The sequence below is a fragment of the Rana temporaria genome, chromosome 1, assembly GCF_905171775.1.
Source record: "Rana temporaria chromosome 1, aRanTem1.1, whole genome shotgun sequence".
Classification (NCBI taxonomy): Eukaryota; Metazoa; Chordata; class Amphibia; order Anura; family Ranidae; genus Rana; species Rana temporaria.
Window position 1 is genome coordinate 210,750,993 of NC_053489.1, and position 19,298 is coordinate 210,770,290.

Consider the following 19,298-nt stretch of genomic DNA (forward strand, 5'->3'; position numbering starts at 1 on the left):
AATGGATGCTGTCCAGGAGGTGGGAGGGTCAGGGAGGGAGGGTATGCTGCTGATTGGCTGGAATGTGTCTGCTGACTGTGAGGTACAGGGTCAAGGTTTGCTCAATGATGATGAATAGGGGGCGGATCGAACATCGCATATGTTCGCCCGCGGCGGCGAAGGCGAACAAGCGATGTTTGTCGGGAACTATTTGCCGGCGAACAGTTCTGTACATCACTACCCCTGAAGTCGGACTGAAATGCGGGTTTGAAATTGTACGAGTTCAGCTAAACTTGCATGATTTCAAGCCCGCATTCAGTGAGAACCTAGGCTAAAGAGGAGTTCCAGCCCCTCCCCAAAAAACATTAAAAGTCAGCTGCTACAAAAAATTACTATTAGGGCACTTACGTGTCCTGAAATCCAGCGGTGTCCTCACATGAGCCGGCTCTTAGGTGCTGATGCTGCCATCTTGGCTAAGGGAAACTGGCAGTAAAGCCTTGTGGCTTCACAGCTAGTTTCTTACTGCGCATGCGTGAATCATGCAGCGATTTGTGAATCATGCAGCGCTTTGTGAATCATGCAGCACTTTGTGAATGGGTCTGCTGTGGGGGGAAGGGGGGCAAACTTTTTTTCTTTTCTTTCCATGTTCTGTGGATGAAAGTTTTTTGGGTTTCTCCATTGGGTCTTTACCACCCCTTATGGGGTACCGTTTACCAGAACCCATTCAGTAGCCTTGGATTTCTCGTGGATCCCCTTGGTTGTTCGATCTATCTACACGATTGGGATTCCAACACTTGATCGATCTTCAGCTGGGAATTACCGGGTCCATTGGCTCTATTCGTGGTTAACACCATCTGGATACCAGTGAGGCGTACCCCAAAGTCTTCGGGATTCCTTTGACAGCTCGGTCCATCTGCCGATTGGGAATATCCATGCCTGATTGATCCGTTGTCGTTGACAGTCGAGTTTAACATTTCCAGTAAGCGTGTTTAAGTCATACCATTTGTATGAAGGAAATTTCCATGGGATGGTTCATAAGGCTTCTTGACATCTTCAACCGTGATATTCTTCATCCATTTATGATGGACATTTCCACTTTATTTGTTTTATCTGTGGACTTTTTATTATTCTAATTTTTTCCACCTTTTCACCCAGTTGGGTGTACACTGTTTAGTGATTTATTCATATTTCACATTTTAGCGCTACATACTCACAGTCTTGTGTAGCAGCTTCCCTTCTCTTTGTTTTTTTTTGTTTTTTTAGGGTAAGCGCAATTAATTATTCACATCTGCATGTACACTAGCCTATCCTGACAGCGGCCGTGGGAAAATGCAAAATGCGGTTTTGCCACAATTTTGCAGCTTTTTGTATTTTCCCGTGGCCGGCGGTCAAATCGGTTTTATCCTTAACGAGATTCTTCTGCGTTCAGAAGAGTGAGGCCCCCGTACACACGACCGAGTTTCTCGGCAGAATTCAGCCAGAAACTCGATCGGAGCTGAATTCTGCCGAGAAACCCGGCCGTGTGTACACTTTCGGCCGGGGAAGCCGACGAGTTCCTCGTCGAGCCAAATAGAGAACATGTTCTCTATTTCCTCGTTGTTCAATGAGGAAGGTTGGCTCACCGATCGATGAGTTTTGCCCGTCGAGTTCCTCGGACGTGTGTACGGGGCCTGAGATTTAAAACTCACCTAAATGAGGCAGCTCCTAAACTCTGCTAAAAGCCATTGGGGTTGATTTACTAAAGGCAAATATACTGTGCATCGCAAGTGCACTTGCTGCAGAGCTTAGTAAATGAGGTAAAAAGTCTTATCTTATCCTATCTTTGTAGGCAAAAGCACCACAAAACATTCAGGTGTGACTGGGAACTAATGAGTTTTATAGTCTAGTACTTTCTCATTCATGAAATGTATATTTTATAAATAGGGTGTTTTTTTTTTGTTTTTGTTTTTTTAGCAAATTTAACAAATTGCTATGCAAAACAACACCCCTTTTGACCAAAATAGGCCAACATCTGATATACCACACCCTGTCTTTAAAGCACTCCTATTCATGTCATATTCTATTTCATAAAGTTCTCCATAACAAGGAAAATTCTTATACCACTGGTTATTCCCTTTAGATTTTGCTTTTCTTTAACTCCCGGCTTTTCGAGTCATGGGTTGATGGTGTATAGTTGACCACCATACACTATGTAAAAACGTCTAAACCTACCATGACCTTTTTTGAATGTTCATTTGTGGTAGGGACCAGATCCTGCAAACAACATCACTGAGCTATTCAGGCAAGGCAGGCTACTTGTTACTTATTGTCTAAAGGAATTTGGTTCATTCTTATGAAGAAGGGGAAGAGCTAACACTCCAGGTGGAGTTAAACGGACTGCCCATAGCATGCATAGAAAAAAGTTAACATAAAACACAGCCCTATTCTTTATAAATATTGAGGTATGAAGAGAATGGGACAATGGTCAGTCCACCTGGGTGTGCGACAGCTTCTGCTCAGCTCCTAGGACATTCTGGAGGACAGCGTGAAGATGCTGCAGCTCGGTATAACATTGATCATTTTACTGGTGCAGGTGTCTGGAGAAGGTAAGACCACAATCATGAATATCATTATTGTAACAAAATATCATTATGGTAACAAAATCATTTTCTTTTCATCTTTAGTTTCCTCTTCTATGTCTGTAGGTGTAGAGGTTAGGTTACATTTAGAGACATATTCTGGATATGTTACAGGTATCAGTTTTGTAGAGTTTAATGTTAGGGTTAGGTTCTGAGGTCAGGGCACAACTGGTTTTATCCATTACTTATATTTTTCAGATTTGATAAATCGCTATTTTAGGTCTGATAATATAAAAAAAAATTCTCGTTACTTTGGCTGTATTTTTAGTATTGAATAAATTAATAATATATTGATGTCAGCAGTTTTACACCCAAATTAGCTGAGCCTTAGCTATTTATACAATGTATATTTAATTTTAATTAATTAAATTAATTCATTTTATTTTATATTTATATATTTATACAATACTGGCTTACTACTGTAGCTGTGAGATGTAAGGGAATAAAGTCCTGTCCACCTGTGTTGATAAATAAAAATCATAGAAGCTCTGTTAAATTGGCTTGATACAAGATATAACATGCAGTGCTTTAGCACAATTCAATTTAATTCTGGAACGGGCGATATTATTATTATTATTATACAGGATTTATTAGCGCCAACAGTTTGCACAGCGTTTCACAAAATAAAGGCAGACATTACAGTTACATTACAGTTTGGTACAAGAGGAATCAGAGGGCCCAGCTCATTAGAGTTTACAATCTAAAAAGGGAGGGTCAATTGATACAAAAGATAATAGCTGTGGAGGATGAGCTGATGGAGAAAGTAAAACAGTGTATTAGTTATAAGCAGAATAGGCTTCTTTAAAGAGAAGGGCTTTCAGGGATCGTCTGAAGATGGATAGATTAGGGGGCAGTCGGACAGATTGGGGTAGGGAGTTCCAAAGGATGGGAGAAGCTCTGGAGAAATCCTGGAGGCGAGCATGGGAGGAAGTGACAAGAAAGCTAGAGAGCAGGAGGTTGCGGGCGGACCAAAGAGAGCCGCTTGGTTGGTATTTTGGGACTAGGTTAGTGATGTAGCTGGGGGCAGAGTTATCAATGGCTTATTATGGAATTTTTATGCAAAGTTAATTTAGTCAATTCATGGGGTTAGGGCCATCCATGAATTTCATATAGTTCAGAATAACAGCCTTGCTGTTGTTAATATATCTGTTTGGGGGATTGGGGAAAGTCAAGCAATATCTCCCCTATCTTTCTGAACAGTTTAATAGATTTGTAAGTTTCATAATCGGATTCTGAATTATAGCACTATATAATAATAATTTAAGTATCTACATGACTGTTTATTTATACAATATACACTATATTACCAAAAGTAATAGTAACTGCCTTTACACACACATGAACTTTAATCGCATCCCAGTCTTAGTCCGTGGAATTCAATATTGAGTTGACCCATCCTTTGCAGCTTTAACAGCTCCAACTCTTCTGGGAAGGCTGTCCACAAGGTTTAGGAGTGTGTCTATGGGAATGTGTGACCATTCTTCCAGAAGCGCATTTGTGAGGTTAGGCACTGATGTTGGACTGATGAAGACCTGGCTCTCAGTCTCTGCTCTAATTCATCCCAAAGGTGTTCCATCGGGTTGAAGTCAGGACTCTGTGCAGGCCAGTCAAGTTCCTCCACCCCAAACTTGCTCATCCATGTCTTTATGGACCTTGGGGGATTATAGTGTGAGGTTGATTCTCAGGGGTTGGGCTTGGCCCTTTAATTTGAGTGAAGAAAATTCTCAAGGCATCAGCATACCAAAACATTTTGGACAATTTCATGCTCCCAACATTGTTGGAACAGTTTGGGGATGGCCCCTTCCAGTTCCATCTTGACTGTGCACCTGTACACAAAGCAAGGTCCATATAGACATGGATGAGCGAGTTGGAGTGGAGGAACTTGACTGGCTTGCACAGACTCTTGACCTCAACCCGATAGAACACCTTTGACATGAATTAGAGCGGAGACTGCGAGCCAGGCCTTCTTGTCCAACATCAGTGCCTGACCTCACAAATGCGCTTCTGGAAGAATGGTCAAACATTCCCATAGAAACACTCCTAAACATACTGGACCGCCTTCCCAGAAGAGTTGAAGCTGTTATAGCTGCAAAGGGTGGGCCAACTCAATATTGAACCCTATTACTTTTGTTGAAGGGGTTGTAAAGGTCTATGCATTAAGGTGAAAAAACATCCGAGCATTAGCAGCCCCCCGAGCCCCCCTTTACTTACCTGACCCCTCGAAAGTCCCGCGCCGTGAACGTGCAGGTTTCTGGGCCAGCTTCTCGGCTCATTCATTGGTTGATTGAAAGCAGCGCAGCCATTGGCTAGCGCTTCTGTCAATCATATCTAATGACGCAGCGCGCCGACGGGCGGGCCGAATGATACAGTGAGCGGCTATGGCCGCTGGCTGTATCACAGGAGCGCACCCGCAAGGACTTTCCACCATGTAAGCATGAAGGTGGAAAGTTCTTGCACGGGGGAGCCGAGACAGCTGCCGAGGGACCCCAGAAGACAGGGTTATACTTACCTCCACGAGCTGCACAGTGGAGGTAAGTATAACATAGTGAAATGGAAAGTGAATCTCCAGCGCTTGCATAGTGTATACAGTGAATGTGTATAAAACCAATAAATGTAACATGTTTGTTATTTAAAAAAAACAAACAAAAAAAAGCTTTAGTGTTCCTTTAATATAGTGTAGTTCAAATATATTTTTACTACAATGTGTTAGGGCATAACAATTTACTTTTCTTTAAAGCGGGAGTTCACCCATTTATTAAATTTTTTTTTTCTCCCCTTAGATTCCTGCTTGTTCGGTCTAGGGGAATCGGCTATTTGTATTAAAATATGATCCGTACTTACCCGTTTTCGAGATGCATCTTCTTCCGTCGCTTCCGGGTATGGGTCTTCGGGAGCGGGCGTTCCTTCTTGATTGACAGTCTTCCGAGAGGCTTCCGACGGTCACATCCATCGCGTCACTCGTAGCCGAAAGAAGCCGAACGTCGGTGCGGCTCTATACTGCGCCTGCGCACCGACGTTCGGCTTCTTTCGGAAAATCGTGACGCGATGGATGCGACCGTCGGAAGCCTCTCGGAAACCTGTCAATCAAGAAGGAACGCCCATTCCCGCAGCCCATACCCGGAAGCGACGGAGAGGATGCATCTCGTAAACGGGTAAGTACTGCACATATTTTAAAACAAATAGCCGATTCCCCTAGAGAAAACGAGCAGGAATCTAAGGGGAAAAAGTGCCCTCTAAGGGTGAACCCCCGCTTTAAGTATATCATACCCCCCCCCCCCCCCTATGCATCTAGAGAAAATATTTTTTTTTGGTATTCTTAGTTTCTTCCAGAATATTTACACTTAGATAACACATACAAGTAACATGTTATGTTTTATTCTTTGGCAGATTCTGATATTGTGTTTAAATAGACATAATTATTTAAATATAGCAAGATTAAATACCACTAGACATTGCAAAAAAGGTATTATATAATTAATCTAATGGGGGTTATCGTGTTAGTCAAAAAGTGGATGCTAGGCTTCCGAAAAGATAAACTTATTGGCCCGGATTCACAGAGCACTTGCGCTGACGTATCTCAAGATACGTGCAAATGTGCGCCGTCGAATCTGTGCGCCGGACCCACAAACTAAGATACGCCTAAAAACTACGCGATGTGCGCGTAAGTTGTACATCCGGCGTAAAGTTAAGCCCCATAAAGGAGGTGTAACCCAGCAGCAGACATGCAAAGGTCTGCACCAGGGAACACAAGCCGGCGTATTTTACGGTGTTTACATTTGACATGTGTGTGGCTGGGCGTAGGTTACGTTCACGTCGTAGGCAGTGATCCGGCGTATTTTAGGCAGTTGTTCCGACGTGGTTATGAACATGCGCAGAGGGATGCGTCCTCGTCTCGGCGCATGCGCAGTTGGTGATACGTATCTGTCTGGTGCTCGGCCCATCATTTGCATGGGATCACGCCTCATTTGCATGGCTCACGCCCACTTCCACCTACGCCAACTTACGCCTTCGAAATCCAGTGCAGTTTTGGCAGTTTTGGCAGCACTGGCTTTGTGAATTCCATGCTTGCCTCGGCGTAGCGTATATTATTTGCGCTATGACGGCGTAATGTGCGCCCGCTCTCTGTGAATCTGGGCCATTGTGTTTGAAAACCTTTAGGAACTGTGGCCCACTGGAATAATGCTAAACGATTACGTTAGTATGATTACGTGTCATGTTTCCTATTAGTCTTATTACCGTATGAAGTACTGCACAGACCTGCATTGTTTTCTTTCTTTTTTTTTTCTATGCTTAATCTGTTCTCATTCTTTTTTGAACATACTCAGTTTTCAAAGTTTTATGTCAGACTGTTTGGCTGCTCTAGGCAACGTACAAGGGATGTCTACATTTAATACTGGTCTAGCTGATCTACTAACAATGTTATCTGACTATTGTTACCAGAATATCTGTACATTGACACTGGCTGCCCTGCATATTGTTTTCTTGTAATATTTTATTTGTTGAAAACCCAATAAAAAGAATGTATAAGAAGACACCCCCAGAATACCTAGGCATGTTTTCTTGCTTATTTTAATGTCATCTAAGTTTCACCACTGATATTAGAGAACTATGTCCAATATTTCACTGGTGTTGACACAATTGCTATTGGGAAGCAGCAGCACTTGTAGGATGCAAGCTAGCAATAATGGTCAATAAGGGTTCTCTGGACAGTTGGAGTATGGCTTAGCATTAAAGTAAGAAAAGTAAAAAAGTGAAACCAACATTGAAAATGCACATAAAGTTGGGTTTTCTTTCCATAAGGTTAATAGCCAAGCATTTTGATTTGTCTTGGATAGTTTTTTTTTAGTTTTATAAATATTCAACATAGCTGAAATATTCAATTTAATTAGATGAATGTTAAACTTATTCAGGAAGTTTTACTTTAACTGTCTCTTTATTCAGGGCAGTGGTGCTACTCTTCTCAGAACCCTGCATGTGGTGAGTAAATTAGCAAATAACAAAGTTTGATAAGGTTTGAAAAGCTGGCCAGTCTTACATATTCATAAAATCCATTCTTTAACCACTTAACCCCCGGACCATATTGCTGCCCAAAGACCAGAGCACTTTTTGCGATTCGGGACTGCGCCGCTTTAACTGACAATTGCGCGGTCGTGCGACGTGGCTCCCAAACAAAATTGGCGTCCTTTTTTTCCCACAAATAGAGCTTTCTTTTGGTGGTATTTGATCACCTCTGCGGTTTTTATTTTTTGCGCTATAAACAAAAATAGAGCGACAATTTTGAAAAAAATGAATATTTTTTACTTTTTGCTGTAATAAATGTCCCCCAAAAATATATAAAAAAACTTTTTTTTCCTCAGTTTAGGCCGATACGTATTCTTCTACATATTTTTCGTAAAAAAAATCGCAATAAGCGTTTATTGATTGGTTTGCGCAAAAGTTATAGCGTTTACAAAATAGGGGGTATTTTTATGGCATTTTTATTAATATATTTTTTTTACTAGTAATGGCGGCGATCAGCATTTTTTTTCGGTACTGCGACATTATGGCGGACACTTCGGACACTTTTGACACATTTTTGGGACCATTGGCATTTTTATAGCGATCAGTGCTATAAAAATGCATTGGATTACTATAAAAATGCCACTGGCAGTTAAGGGGTTAACACTAGGGGGCGGGGAAGGGGTTAAGTATGTCGCTGGGTGTGTTCTTACTGTGGGGGGGGGGGCCTCACTAGGGGAAACACTGATCCTCTGTTCATACATTGTATGAACAGAAGATCAGCATTTCCCCCCCTGACAGGACCGGGAGCTGTGTGTTTACACACACAGCTCCCGTTCCCCGCTCTGTAACGAGCAATCGCGTGTGCCCGGCGGTGATCGAGCCGGGCACACGCACGGAGTCGGGGGCGCGCACGCGCCCCTAGTGGCCGCTCAAAGAGCCGCCGTATAGCTACGGCCTCTCGCCCAGGAGAACCGACCTGCCGCCGTATAATGACGGTGCGCGGTCAGCAAGTAGTTAAAAAATGTTAGAAGTAGGCCTCGTACACACGACCGTTTTCCTCGACAGAATCCATCAAGAAACTTGGTGGCAGAGCTTTTTTGCCAAGGAAAGCGGTCGTGTGTATGTTTTTCATCGAGAAAACTGTCAAGGAACTCGACGAGAAAAAAAGAGAACAAGTTCTCTTTTTCCTCGACGGGAGTCTCAATTTCCTCGTCGTGCCACCATTGATTTCAAAATTCAATGGACCAAACCTTCAATTTCACCTCATGTTCCTACAGAAAAAAAAAATCGTGTCTGGGAATTTTCTTTTCTTTCCGGAAATTTTCTTTTTTTGCTCATGCGCATTTCTTTTTTGATTACATTTCTCGCACGACTCTCCCATCATTGATTAGAAAATTGTTTGTTTTTTAAAAAAATATCCAACATGTTGGATTATTAAAATTCAATGGCCGCACGAAAACCGGCTGTTGCTGCAGCCCACTAATGTGTGAAATACGAGCAAAAATTATTAGATAAGATTTTCAAAAGAAAGTTTGAAATTCGACCTGTGTATGGCCAGCATAAGAACAATATTGCGATGGGGACACAGACACCAGTAAATCGTATTTATAAGGGCCGGTTCACACTGGCGCGATATTAGAGATCGAATGCGATTTCAGCCATAAAGATTGTATGGCTGAATTTGCATCAAACTCGCACGGGACCCTTTCTTTGTCCACAGCAGAATCGAATCGCATGGGTGTTCACACCTATGCGATCTGATTCCTGTCCGAGTTTGCAGATCGCACTGCGATATATGCAAACTGATTTGGGGGTGTCATTCACTTTTAGATGACACTCCCAGCAGTTTGCATAGGGCAGTGTGAACTGCCGTCAGGAAAAATGCAATGCGGGAACCCGCAGTGTATTTGCAGGGTTCCCGCATTGCAGCAGTGTGAACTGGCCCTTAATCTGTGTAAGGTTTTTGTTGTGGTGTATGTCCCTGTTGGTGAGATGTCCTTGTAGAGGGGGCCTATGTTAGGTACCTTAGGTTGGAAGTAGTTAGTCACATACTTTGTGTAATGCACTGTATCATTTATGAGTCCAGGTTATAGTGCAGTACAAACAAGGACACAGTTTTGGGCATTAGTATATAGATATACACTGATCAGCCATAACATTATGACACTTGCAGGTAAAGGGAATATCTCATTACAATGGCATCTGATAATTGGTGGGATATATAAGAAAACAAGTAAACATGTTGTCCATGAAGTTGATGTGGTGAAAGCAGAAAGAAAATTGGCATCGCAGTTTGTTTTGTATGGGACTGTGAAGCCAATGGTGACCCATGTCCACAGCCAAAAGCTTTTACAATGGTCACATGAACATCAGAACTGGACTACAGAGCAATGGAAGAAGGTGACCTGGTCTGATGAATAACGTTTTTTCTTTTACATCATGTGGATGACCGGGTGCGTCACTTACCTGGGGAAGAGATGGCACTAGGATGCGGTATAAGAAGGCAAGCTGGCAGAGGCAGTGTGATGCTTTGGGCAATGTTCTGCTTGGAAACCTTGGGTCCTGCCATTCATGTGGATGGTACTTTGGTGTCCATGCCTCAATGGGTCAGGGCTGTTTTAGCAAAAGGGGGCCATATTCAATATTAGGTGGGTGGTCATGATGTTATAAGGCTGATCGGTGTATTTAGTGTATGCACAGATGCAAAATAGTATAGTAATGTATTCCCCAATTGCATTACCAGGGGATGGCTTCTGCTGGATGGGGGAACATTTCAAAAAGCAGTGTTCCGCTGAAAAAAAAAATACTGCAGCTGCTGACTTTTACTATATGGACACTTACCTGTCCAGGGCTCTCGGGTGCTGCCGCCACCATCTTCGGTAAGGGAATCAAGAAGTGAAGCCTTGCGGCTTCACTTCCTGGTTCCCTAATGCATATGCGCGAGTCGCGCTGTGCGTCCTCACTGGTCCCTGCTTTCTTCTGGGACCTGTGTGTCTCCCAGAAGACAGTGGGGGAACAGAGTAGGCGCCGGACGTGGCATAGGTCAACGCGATCACCGAGGTGATCTATGCCAGGAAGTGGCAGCAAATACCTGTATTACACAGATATCTGCTCCCTCCTCCCCTGAAAGGTGCCACATGTGACACCGGTGGAAGTTTCATTTTTGTGTGGAACTTCACTTTAAGAAGATGTATTTGAATAGTGTCTCACACCCGCCCCATCAGCAATGATCGAGGACCCTACCCTAAGCTGTCCTTCCTCCACAAGATCCTTTCCTTCTACTTTCCCTAACCATTCACCCTGTGCCAAAGTGAAGTGGACTCCCTTATTTTAAAGGTTCTCTCACCCAAAGTCTCTTGAGAGTTTAGTGTCCAATCAAACACCTCTAAGGGCTCAATTCCCTTATGAGACTTCCCCTCCCATGTAATAACGTCACAGAGCCACCTACAGGCTAACTGCATCTGCCCACATTTTTACCATCTGTTTTGTCTGTGTGTGTGTGTGTGTTATCTCTAATGGGCACACACACAAGAAGGTCTTATCATTCACCACTCTATCAAAAACGAATAAAATATGACTGGAGTTCCTCTTTATCTCCCATACACTATAAAGAATGTTGGGTATATGTACGACTTAATTCACCCATTAGTAACAGAATAGTATATAACTTCTAGTAAATGGGGAGGAAGAACTTTAATATGAGTGCAATTTCTCAAGATGTAGATGCAGTAACAAAATAACGTGATTGTTTTATGCATTTTTGTTTGGGTCAGGCCCTGACCATTGGAAGGACATTAATCACAACTGTGGAGGGGATCATCAATCACCTATTAATATTGAAAAAGCCAAAGTAAAGAGAGACAGCCACTTGGGTGACATCACCTTTAACGGTTATGATCACGCCCTATCTGCTGAATGGAAGCTTATGAATGATGGACACTCAGGTGAGGTAATTTTACTGGCATACTAGTCTTTTTATTTGCTCCATGGTGAACCATACAGTCTATTTTCAAGATGCAGGTTGCTGCACAAATGCTTTATTAAGACTCTGCTGGTACTTTTGCCATGTCTGTTGTTATGTTTTTATGATATAACTGTACTTTGACATTATGTGCTGCTCTTTGCAGTTCTGCTGAGCCTATCTGGAGATATAAGTATCGGTGGTGCGGGTTTACCCAACACATACAAGGCCTTACAGTTCCATTTTCACTGGGGAAGCCCAACCAAAGATGGATCAGAACATACAGTGGATGGCAAGCAGTTCCCACTTGAGGTAATCGACCTATACTCTACTTTGCATAGTCTCAAGCCTCGTACACACGACCGAAGAACTCGTCCAAGGGGCGAAACACATCGTTTTCCTCGTCGAGTTCCTTGTTAGGCTGTCGAGGAACTCGACAAGCCAATTTTCTCCATTCCCGTCAAGGAAATAGAGAACATGCTCTCTTTTTGGCTTGTCGAGTTTCTCGACAGTTTCCTCAATGAAAATGTACACACGACCGGTTTCCTCTGCAAAAAAATATCTCCCAGCAAGTTTCTTGCTGGTTTTTGCCGAAAAAAATTCTGGGTTTATTAACCACTGTACTCATTACATATACTGTAAACATTTCATTACACATGCAAATATTCACATTGGAAACAATACAATTGGTTTTCCACTATAGAATGTAAGTTGAGCAGAATAAAGCATAGTCATGAATTAATTTATGCTATCAATGGCATTCACTGGGACAAAGTATGTTATGTTATATTTTTTTTAAATCAGTGTAGTAGATTGTCATTACATGTCATGATGGATATTTGAAGAATATTAAAATACGGCGGTACACTGAAACATTGTTAAGGTTTTAGATGACTGCACCAGTACAAACAGAGGCACATTTGTATATTGTAAAGTTTTGGAAAAGTTCAGAGGTGCCAAATAACTGTTTATTTGTCTTCAGCTGCATATCGTTCACATGAATGCCAGGTACAGTAGTGTCACCGAAGCTAAGAAAGACCCTCAAGGCTTGGCTGTGCTAGGCATACTGATAATGGTAAGACGCGTTCAGCTATCATGTTCCAACATTTTTTTTTTAACAAGTATAAAAATGTTCCCACATTTTTAGGAAATCTGGATAATGTATGCTACTGCTGATTTGTCTTTAGGTGGGAGAAGCAGATAATCCAAGTTATAGTCCCTTAGTGTCCTCTATGAAGAATATATCATTGGAAGGTCAGTGTATATATAACTTTATATATAACTTTTAACCAGTATATTTGTTGAATCGCCATGATGTTACCTGTACTATTATATAAAAACAATTCGGTTGTACTTTCTATCGGGCTTATTCAGTAAAACATAGAGAAGTCTGCAGAGTTTGGTTATCTTCATATAAGTAGGGATTTAATTGGTTTTCCACTACAGAATTCAGTTATTTGACCTCAATGTACTGGAATCTGATTGGTTGCTGGACTTCTTACTGCTGTAACAGAACATAAATGCCATTGTTCTTTGCATAGGTTTAACAAACAGTCAGTGAGTCAGATGTGGTTGACTTCGATCAGAGGTCATTTTGAAGGGTTTCCATCAGTGACAGCTGGTGCTATACTTTTTTTTTTGGGGGGGGGCGGCAAATAACCCCCCAGGTCCACCCGCACTCTGCCTCTCCATGGTGACTGTCACCCCCTGCACGCTTACCCCTCCACGGTGACGGTCTCCCCGCACTCGCCCCTCTACGGCATCCTCTGCTTCTTTGACTTCTTCTCCATCCCAACCCGATCGGCCTGCTGTCCTGATTGGCAGGGAGGAGAAGCCGGAAGACAATAGCGAATATTAATTCACTATTGTCACAAGTGGGTGGATTCAGCGAGCAATGCTTTGCGCGCCCCGAGCCTAAGCCTTTTCCTGCGCCCCTAATGGACTGGCCGCTCCTGGTTTCCATACAGTCTATGATTTAGTTTATTTAAAAGGAGCCATTAACTTTAACACTGGCATTGCCCTAATGTCTCATCATAAACACTTGTGCTAACACAAAGTTTTCATTTCACAGGGGACTATGTACAGATAACACCAACATTTCCCCTGGAAAGCCTCCTCCCAGCTCATGGGAAATTGTCAAGATACTACAGATATCAAGGTTCCCTTACAACTCCTGATTGCTCACAGGCTGTCATTTGGACAGTGTTTGAGGATCCGGTGACCATCAGTGGGACTCAGGTACAACCAGAATGATTGTTTTCTTTTGTTGTTTTTTTAGGCCTAACAAACATGGGTTATGGGTTAATAAGGAAAAGCATGTAGTAACCTCTAACAATCAATATCAAAGCCTCTTTACTAGTTCTGTTTTCTTAAGGCTTAGAAAAGTTAACATTGGACTGATTGCTAAAGTCTTGTACACACAATGAAAATATTTGACAAATGAGCACCCGTTTATTTTATGCTAGCCTCATTTAAAAAATGAAGCAGTTACTAAAGTTACATTAATTCTCGTATGATGGAATACAACTTTGGAAGTGATGTAATGTGTTGTATTGTATTGTAATGTATTCTTTCATTTCCGAGCATGCGTGACTTTGCTCTTCAGATTTTTTTCGAATACTGTACTGACTAAAAGAAAATTGTAAGATATGGTATCGTACTTTTTTTTTGTGTTCGGCCCTTTAGATAATTTTGGATGAATTGTCGTGGTCGGCTCTTGAAAGCCACGCACTAACGATCCAATTATCGTACAATCGATTTGAAAGGGGTATTTTTCATCTGATTTTCTAATCGTGTGTACTAGACATAAGGTTTAATGGTGCATATCATTATCCATTTTATCTTATTACAAAATCACACATTCGGGGCTATTTACCAAAGGCAAATCCACTTTGCACTAAAAGTGCACTTGGAGGTGCAGTTTCTGTAGATCCGAGGGGGACATGCAAGGAAAATAAAAAAACTGCATTTTAACTTGCACATGACTGGATAATAAAATCAGCAGAGCTTCCCCTCATTTCAGATCTACCTCTCAGATTTACAGCGACTGCACTTCCAAGTGTACTTCCAGTGCAATTTCAAGTGCACTTTGCACTTGTAGTGCAAAGTGTATTTGCCTTTCGTAAATAACCCTTATGCCGCGTACACACGATCGGTTTGTCTGATGAAAACGGTCTGATCGTTTTCATCAGACGAACTGATCATGTGTGGGCCCCATCGGTTTTTTATTCATCGGTGAAAAAACTAGGAACTTGTTCTAAAATTATCTGATGGTTAAAAAAACGATAGAAAAAAACGATCGTCTGTGGGCACGTCCATCGGTTAAAAATCCATGCATGCTCAGAATCAAGTCGACGCATGCTCGGAAGCATTGAACTTCATTTTTCTCAGCACGTCGTTGTGTTTTACGTCACTGCGTTCTGACACGAACGTTTTTTTAACTGATGGTGTGTAGGCAAGACTGATGAAAGCCGTCAAGAAACTCGACAATCCAATTTTCTCCATTTCCGTCAAGGAAATAGAGAACATGCTCTCTTTTTGGCTCGTCGAGTTTCTCGACAGTTTCCTTGACGGAAATGTACACACGACCGATTTCATCGGCAAAAAAAATTTCTCCCAGCAAGTATCTTGCTGGTTTTTGCCGAGAAACTCGGTCGTGTGTACGAGGCCTAATCGGTGTTAAAATGACATTTTCCTATTGACTGCTCTTGACTTCAGGGGGTTCCAGAGAGATCAGATTTCTTCATGAGTATTGGTTCCCTTGAACCAAGATTTTCTACGGATAGGACTGCAGTTAGGGAATATTTGCAGTCAGTTGCTGAACCAGTAATGCCATAATCAAGAAAATGGGAGACATCTTTTCTCCTTGCTGCAGGTGCTCATATACTGTACTTGTGTGATAAATCCAAACAACTTTCCAAACAAATCTAGATGATCCTCTTATAGGACTTTAAGCTCATTCAAGCAATGGTGTTTATCATTTATTTTTAATTCACTCACACTGGAGGTTTGGAGTTTCACATGATATTTTTCTATTCATTTTTTAATATATAGTGCAGGTTAATGTTTTGCATATGATGATAAATTACCTTGACTTTGCAAAGAATTTACAGTTTATTCTCCCAGAGATCAGTGGTCTCTTTTCCCGTTTCATGGTAATTATAGGTCTCAGACACTGTATATTTTAATGTGTTTACAGCATCGAATCCTGACGGACACAGCTCATTTCTCATCTCAGGGAGAGACCCCAGTGAAAATGTGGGAGAATTTCCGACCACCTCAGCCACTTAAGGGACGTCAAGTATTGGCTTCCAAAGATGCCACTGTGAGCTGCTCACCTGGCCTGTGTGCTCCAGTATTAACCTTGTGTATGATTTGCCTGGCAGTCAGGATATTGCTGAATTAGAATAATATGCTATCATCTAAAGAATTTCACAGAGAAGACTTACTGAATTTGTGAACTTGGAAATACAAACAAGCACTGATTGAATCGTTGAATCGCACAATAGAACATGATTAGGCTGGCATGATCACAGATATTATCTCCTTGAAAACCAGCTATCTATGTCTCCGCAATTACTTTATAATTTTCAAAACTGACTGCCACTGAGCCACCGTGAATAAGTGTCTGGTTCCATGAAATAAAACGTGCCATGCTGACCACCATAAACCATGTTGATTTGTAAAGTTAACTATTTAGAACAGTAGGTCCCTATGGAGCTCCTTTGGATCCTAGGTCCAAGCTCTGTATGGATCTTTGACTCACCCCCTCTTCCTAACATTCTGCCATTTGACGCTTCAATGACCAGGTTTTAAAGTGTATGTACAGCCAAAACCTATTTTAGTTTTAAGATAATGTTGAAAAGGGTTAAAACCACTATCAAAGTAATTTTTTATTGTCTGAGCCCAGTTGGGGCAATTCACTAAGCCACTGTGAATGAGTGTCTGGTTCTATGAAATAAATCGTGCCATGCTGACCACTCGCACTCGTTTATAAGTCATGTCAATTTGTAAAGTTAACTATTCAGAACAGTAGGTCTAATGCATTAAAGTGAACCCAAACTGTCCTCAAACATTTCTGAATTGACAGCTGTGCAGAGCCTGCTGAAACTTGTAGTATTTGCAAGTATCTCTAGTAGAAATTGATCCCTGTGGAGCTCCTTTGGATCCTAGGCTCTATATAGATCTTTGACTCACCCCCTCTTCTTAACATTCTGCCATTTGACATCTCAAAGAAAGGTTTTTAAAGTGTATGTAAATCCAAAATCTATTTTCGGTTTTGGAAAATGTATAATTTGGAAAGAGTTAAAATCGCTATCAAAATATTTTTTACTGTCTGTGTCCAGTTGGGGCACTTTACTGAGGACGCAACAGGAAATGGTAGGACATTTTCCAAAGTCAACAGAATTCCCATCCTAGACAAGAATAGGTGTCTTCGTTGTAGGATACTCTGATTTATTGTTCGGACAGCAACGGAAAATTTCTGGTATTACATTCACTTTCTGTCTTGGTGACTAGGATCACCAGGACAAATAGAGAGAGGATCACCAGGACAAATAGAGAGAGGATCACCAGGACAAATAGAGAGAGGATCACCAGGACAAATAGAGAGGGTGAACCTCCACAGGAAGAACCAGGACAACAATAAAACCAGATGACGGATTTACTCTGTCTAAAACAAAAAAAAAACTTTTAGGTAGATTAAGTAAGAGTTAGGCCGGCTTATCAGTAGATAAGCCGACCTAACTCAGAATCTACGCCGACTTATGTTTAACCCCCTTGGCGGTAAACCCGAGCGTGACTCGGGGTAGGTTTCCAATGTTAGGATCGGTATCCCCGAGTCACGCTCGGGGTGGACGTGCAGAGTGTGCAGCGGCGCGGCTTACCTTCTCGCTGGATCCACAGGCAAGTTACTTACCTTGTCCCTGGATCCAGCGATGCCACCCCGCTGTGTGAGCGAGCGGGACCTCCTCGCTCGATTCACAGTGTCCCCGTGTGCCGCCGATCTCCGTTCCCTGCGACGTTACGACGCACGGGGGGCGGAGAACGGCGCCAAATTAAAAAAAGTAAACAAACACTTTACATACAGTATACTGTAATCTTATAGATTACAGTACTGTATGTAAAAAATACACACCCCCCCTGTCCCTAGTGGTCTGCCCAGTGCCCTGCATGTACTTTTATATAATAAAAAATGTTCTTTCTCCCTGAAAACTGTAGATTGTCCAAAAGTGTCCCTTTATGTCAAAAATGGTTTTAGATCAGCTAGAAAACAGCGATAATAAATTATAATCACTTGCAGAAATGTGCGATAGCGATTTGTGGGGAAATCCGTCATAAAAAAATAAAATAATGACAGCGATAATTCTGCAACTGAGCAAATTTCAGTGATTTTGAGTTGATTACATTATTGAATAATTTTTATTATAATTAAATTATTATTTGTTATAATTATTTATAATTATTTATTATATTATAATTTATAATTTTGTTTTAAAAAAAAATCATACCCGGGATGCCTACAAGACTCTTGCTTGGTCAGATTTAAGTGAGTTATTTCTAAAAATTACAGGCCTACAGTATAAAACGCCAAATTTCCTTGCAAAATAATTGTACCGCTTTTGGTACGTAATTCCAGACAGAATTATACCGCCAGGGAGGTTAAGTGTATGCTCAAACAGAGATACGCTTAAACATATCTAAGATACGACGGCTTGCGCTGCCCTATCTTAGATTGCAATATTTCGGATGGCCGCTAGGTGGCGCTTCCATTGCGGTCGGCGTAGAATATGTAAATGAGTAGATACGCCGATTCACGAATGTACGCCCGGCCGACGCAGTACTTTTACGCCGTTTACGTTAGAGATAGGCCGCCTAAAGTTAGAGCTAGGCACTAGTTGGAATAGTAATGTTAAGTATGGCCGACGTTCCCACGTCGAAATTCGAAATTTTTACGCCGTTTGCGTAAGTCGGCCGTGAATCGGGATTTACGTCGTTTACGTCCACGTCAAAATCAATAGGCCCGTGCGGCGTACTTAGCCGCAATGCACACTGGGAAATGTAGGCGCCCGGTGTAGTACAAAAAAACGTCAAAAACGTAAGGTCAAGCCTTATTAACATAAAACACGCCCCCCTTACACACATTTGAATTTGGTGCCCTTACGCCCGCCCGCTTTAGGCTACGCCGCCGTAACATAGCAGGCAAGTACATTGTGAATCATGTACTTGCCTCGCTAACTTACAGCGGCGTAACTAAAATGCCTTAAGCAACGCCGCCGCAAAGTTGCGGCAATCTTTGTGGATCTAGGCATTTAAATCCACTTTAATCTAGACCTGGACAGACGTGCAAACCCCACAGCTTACAATTCAAGGGGCTCCACAGGGATAAATTTGAAGACTAAAGCCCCATACACACTATTAGAATTTCTGCAGATTTTTGTCTTCAGATTTACCAAAACTTTGTAGTGCAAGGGGCTGCCTGATTGCATACAAATTGAAACACTGTAGGTTTGACCTCATATTATATAGTTTTGGTAAATCTTAAGACAAAAATCTGCAGAAAATCTAATAGTGTGTATGGGGTCTTATGGCCCAACAATTGGTGAGCATAAAGAGCCAACTTTTGTTGTCGTTAATTCAGCCAATAATTGTCTGATGGAGTGTACACACGGTCGGATACTAGCTCATTATGCCTTTGTCTTACAGGTTGTTTTTCTTTTGTTTGCGGCCATACAACTGCT

The 19,298-nt window shown here is 41.9% G+C and overlaps 1 protein-coding gene across 1 annotated transcript; it reads left to right on the plus strand.

The window, feature by feature from the left end:
* Window positions 1-2,355: 2,355 nt before the first annotated feature.
* LOC120936365 (carbonic anhydrase 15-like) lies at window positions 2,356-16,538 on the plus strand. The gene is made up of 8 exons (XM_040348646.1): window positions 2,356-2,564; window positions 7,539-7,574; window positions 11,372-11,542; window positions 11,726-11,871; window positions 12,542-12,634; window positions 12,747-12,813; window positions 13,631-13,797; window positions 15,758-16,538. The coding sequence occupies exons 1-8, from the start codon at window positions 2,510-2,512 to the stop codon at window positions 15,962-15,964; spliced, it is 942 nt and encodes a 313-aa protein (XP_040204580.1). The 5' UTR covers window positions 2,356-2,509; the 3' UTR covers window positions 15,965-16,538.
* Window positions 16,539-19,298: the final 2,760 nt, after the last annotated feature.